At 34.4% G+C, this 4,245-nt stretch overlaps 1 protein-coding gene across 1 annotated transcript in view; it reads right to left on the reverse strand.

Moving 5' to 3' along the window:
• LOC104754626 (TBC domain-containing protein C1952.17c-like) overlaps positions 1,762-4,245 on the reverse strand; it is a 9,412-nt gene continuing 6,928 nt past the window's right edge. Inside the window, exons 2-10 of the mRNA XM_010476848.2 lie at positions 4,102-4,245; positions 3,913-4,005; positions 3,679-3,783; positions 3,373-3,525; positions 3,128-3,226; positions 2,916-3,044; positions 2,408-2,587; positions 2,151-2,267; positions 1,762-2,046 (exon numbers count right to left, since the gene is read on the reverse strand). Of these exons, the coding sequence (XP_010475150.2) occupies positions 1,882-2,046; positions 2,151-2,267; positions 2,408-2,587; positions 2,916-3,044; positions 3,128-3,226; positions 3,373-3,525; positions 3,679-3,783; positions 3,913-4,005; positions 4,102-4,245 (1,185 nt within the window). The 3' untranslated portion in view covers positions 1,762-1,881. The remainder of the gene's footprint in view (positions 2,047-2,150; positions 2,268-2,407; positions 2,588-2,915; positions 3,045-3,127; positions 3,227-3,372; positions 3,526-3,678; positions 3,784-3,912; positions 4,006-4,101) is intronic.

Raw genomic sequence — 4,245 nt, forward strand, 5'->3', positions numbered from 1 at the left:
TTTTTTTTTTTTTTTTTTTTTTTTCTGTTGAGTAAACAAAGAAATAGTTCCCATTTGTAAACTTGGAGGCTAGTATTTATTGCATTATCTTCTTTTTTTTTTTTTGTTTCTTAAAAAAAAATTTGGTCATCAAACTCCCAAGAGGCTGCTCAGAACGCTATCACCACAATGAACGGTCGCCAATTAAGCGGTGAGAAATTGGAAGTCCAGCTTAAGAGACAACGGGCAACAGCAGAGTAAATTTAAATATCCTAATAAAGGCTCAAAATTCATTATCAAGTTATTATTTTATTTGGTATATCACATATAAGTACACAATTAATATTAATGGCTGTATAGTATTATTATTATAATAATGGGATGGGAGGTCCACATTTCATATCTAAAATTTAAAGAGGTTCAAATAAGTGAATAACTGTCTTTTATTACTTTTACTGTTCTTATATTCTTAAATGAATTCAATTACGGTTAACACACAATTCTAATTTATAGAATAGATTGATTTTTCGGAAAAAATTCTAATTATCATTTGGAAAAGTTTGCTAAAACCTTTTTCTCTTGATCACTTCAACAAAACCACAATAATTGAATCTCCCAATTTGTAGGGATTAGTTTTTAAAAGGACATACTTTAGAAAAGATCATGAAATTATACTTTGATATTACGAATTTGATGAACTAAATATTTTGTTAATTTAATTTTTATTTCTAATAAACACCTTGCGACCTTGGTAAAGAAAAATTTGATATCTCAAAACCGTAGTGAAAATTAATGTGGGTCTCAAAAACTATATGATAAGTTGATAACTCCCCTCCTTGTAAGGGAAGCCTGACCACAAGATTTTCTTTCCGTATTTGTGAGTGTTAGATACACAATTTCTTTTTAAATAGTCTTTTCAACATAATATAAATAAAAATAATAATACTCACAAACATATTTCTAGAGTAATAATAAATATTCAATGTGAAAATAAAGTAAATTCATATTGGATGTGAAATCCCTAGCTATTAGCCTCCCCTCACCACAGGCCCGGCCCGCGACACATTCCTAAGACACATTTGTATTGGGCCTCAGTTTTTTTTCTTTTTTTTGGTATTACAATTAGGCCTCAAAAAAAAAATTATTGCAAATATAGGCCTCGTTTTTCTAAAAATATAAGTTTTGACCTCGATTTTTTAATTTTATCTATTTATTATTGCAAAAATAGGCTCCTATTTTATGCATTTTTAAAATTTAGTTTTAAGTTTTAAATATTATAGGGAAAACCCATTAAAAAAAATTGTTTTGGTATTGGGCCTCATATTATGCTGGGCCGGCACTGACACCAGTACCAACTAGCCTAGTACCAACATCGCACAACATAAAAATATTTTTGAGATAGGAAAAATGCTATTTTAAACAATCAATCAATACATTTGGACCAAATATAGAGTCAGCTAAACCTCTTTATGAGGCGATAACTAATAAGAACTCTAACTAATAATATCCATTTAATTTTAAAATGAATTGAATCAGAATAATATATAACCAAAATATTAAATAAACTTTGCGATAATGATTAAATTTAGGGTAATATATAAAAATGATACAAAAGTAGTAAATATAAAGTAACCATATGTAACACATTGATGACATTAATACAATTAAACAACCCACTAATAATAATAATAATCATAAATTCTCAATTTTTTTTTGGAACAACTTTTCATACTTCATCAACGCTTGTATTTCATCATGCTTCTTTCCGTTGGACAAATTACAAACAAACATATTTCGATTTAAAGAGTAAAGTGAAAGTACCCTAAAACAAAACAAAAACGCTTTGTATAATTGTAATGGGCAACTAAAAGTTGACTTGATCAGAAGTTAGGAAAAAAGGACTTATAATAACATTTTGGAACGAAGTTTATTGGCTACATACAAGAGATGGCTGATGTTTGTAGTTGGATAGTGTTGAAGTAACTTCATATTCGATGTGAAATCCCCAGCGATTAGCCTCCTCCTCACCAAAACCAACATCGCACAACATATCCCTAGTAAGCTCTCCTGCAACAATAAGATCAACGGAGTTCTATCATTCGCGCAAACATTGAGGAATGAGTGAGTCTTCTGTATCTATTTATTTGATTTCAAGTATAAGTCAATCTTACCAGAGGGCCTTCGGGGTCGCTTAAGAGTGCATCCCATATGTGAAGACAATCGAAGAAACTAAACTCTTGTGTCAGGAGGAGAGTGATCCACCTAAATGCATAGAACTGTGGGTTTACCTGTCATCCATAGAGTCTATACAATGTCAATCTCAGAGGCTCCAATCTAATGTTATTATGATCTAGATGAGAGAACATTAATACTAAACAAGCTAAGGGGATCATTGGAATTTATCTTCCGCACAGAATCGATGTCTTACTTTCGTGGTGATCTCTAGATGACGCCAAAGTTCCTCATCATGCTTCTTAACAAGTTGTGAGAGCCTTGTTATTGCAGATCGGATTCCCACCACGCTATTGTCGAGTTGTTGACAGTAGAAGTCTCGAAATCCACTCAAGAGTTCAGCAAAGCAGAAGAATGCATCTGCTTCAGCATGGGACTGCACATTTTATACAGAGTTGATATAAACTCGACTGAAGCTCATGACACAAGAGCACAACCAAGATTTGCAGAACAAAGATTATACACGCACCAATCTTCTAAGAAAAGTAGGCAAAGAGGTCAAATTCATACTAAACGAAAACTTTTTTATTTATAACTCATATACCATATATGTTAGTAAAAAGATCTTGATATTGGTTTACATAACAACTCAAATCTTGAAAATATCGAGGGTCTAGACTGGCAAGGTTGCTTTGTGAAATTGTGTTCCCTATCATGTGACAGTAGTTGAAAGGGTATGGAAGAAACAAAAAGAGTCTACTTACTGAACTATCTTCATCAGGGTCGTTACGAAATACATAAAAGACAGGTGCTAAAATTTCGTTCATCCCTTGAACATATCTGATGCCTTGATTTAACTTCGCAAATACAAGCAATATATTCTTCATAGATTCCTAGACATGTAAATGGAAACGTCACTGAGCTTGAGTAATCAACAATAGGTGAAAATTTGCTAATGAGAACACAAAACGGTTACCTGATTAGAACGCGCAAATGATGATTCACCGGAGAAAAAAGGTATGTCTGGATGTGTACGTTTGACATCCCTGTCTATTTGTTCTATGGTTTCCGTATCCTACATTAATAAAAGAGTTTGCGTTCGAACTGATGGAAAAATTGAATACCATAACTTTTAGTCCTGTCCTTAAGTAACGCAACAGAGGTCTTTCTAAAAGATTTTTAACAAGAAAACACCTGCCCGGGTTGCAAGTTATATAGTACCTGAAAGTATGTATTCCAAATGCTTGCCTTCCCTAGGCTTAAAGGATGGTCCTCGTCAGTTATTCTGGATCGCGCAAGCATGCATCGGCTTTCACTCTTCAGATCATAATTGTCAAACCCCTTTGACCTCACCATTCTCCATGTGATTTCTGACTAACTACCACAGAATCAGTTAGTGGTACCAAAAAAACACATTTCAAGAAAAAGATAGTACCAAATACTTGAAATCAACTTAGAGAGACATAGCATGCAAAGCTGACAATAACTCCTAGGCTAGGCAATAAACAAAAGAGAAGGATCACTTACAGGACTCGTAAGAAGCTCATCCTTATAGTGCTTGTATTGGGATCTCTTTTGTTTCAACTCAGTTGACCAGAGTGAACGTTCAGGTGGCAAGTAACCAAGCAGAAGCTGCAAAGAGAATCACATTTCAATAGCTGCATAAGGTTTTCGATCATATCAGACTCTCAGTCTCAGTTCTTCTATTCTATGCACTGTTGCATTAACACAAAACAAATTCATGATGCTTATAACGCCTACCTTCCAGACAGTAGAACGGATCCCAGGAGAATCCGGCAAACTCTGTAAAGCTAAACTCCTCAATTCCTTCATATTGATCACCTTCTTTGATAACTGTAACAAAACCAACCAAGTAGAAGAAAACGCTGAGCAATAAAGAATCTGAAACTTTGCTTTTGATAAAACCAAAAAAAGGAAGGTTGCATTGACCTCTGCTGAGAGATGAGCCTGGCGGGAAAAGTCCTCGGAGGAAGAACCAACGGAGTTTCTATATTCGCCACCACCGCTAGGAATACTGCTACCGTTCCTCGGTCTAGGCGACGGCGATGGAACCGAAGAAGCGGCGGAAGAAGG

The sequence above is a fragment of the Camelina sativa genome, chromosome 17 (genome assembly GCF_000633955.1).
Source record: "Camelina sativa cultivar DH55 chromosome 17, Cs, whole genome shotgun sequence".
Taxonomy (NCBI): domain Eukaryota; kingdom Viridiplantae; phylum Streptophyta; class Magnoliopsida; order Brassicales; family Brassicaceae; genus Camelina; species Camelina sativa.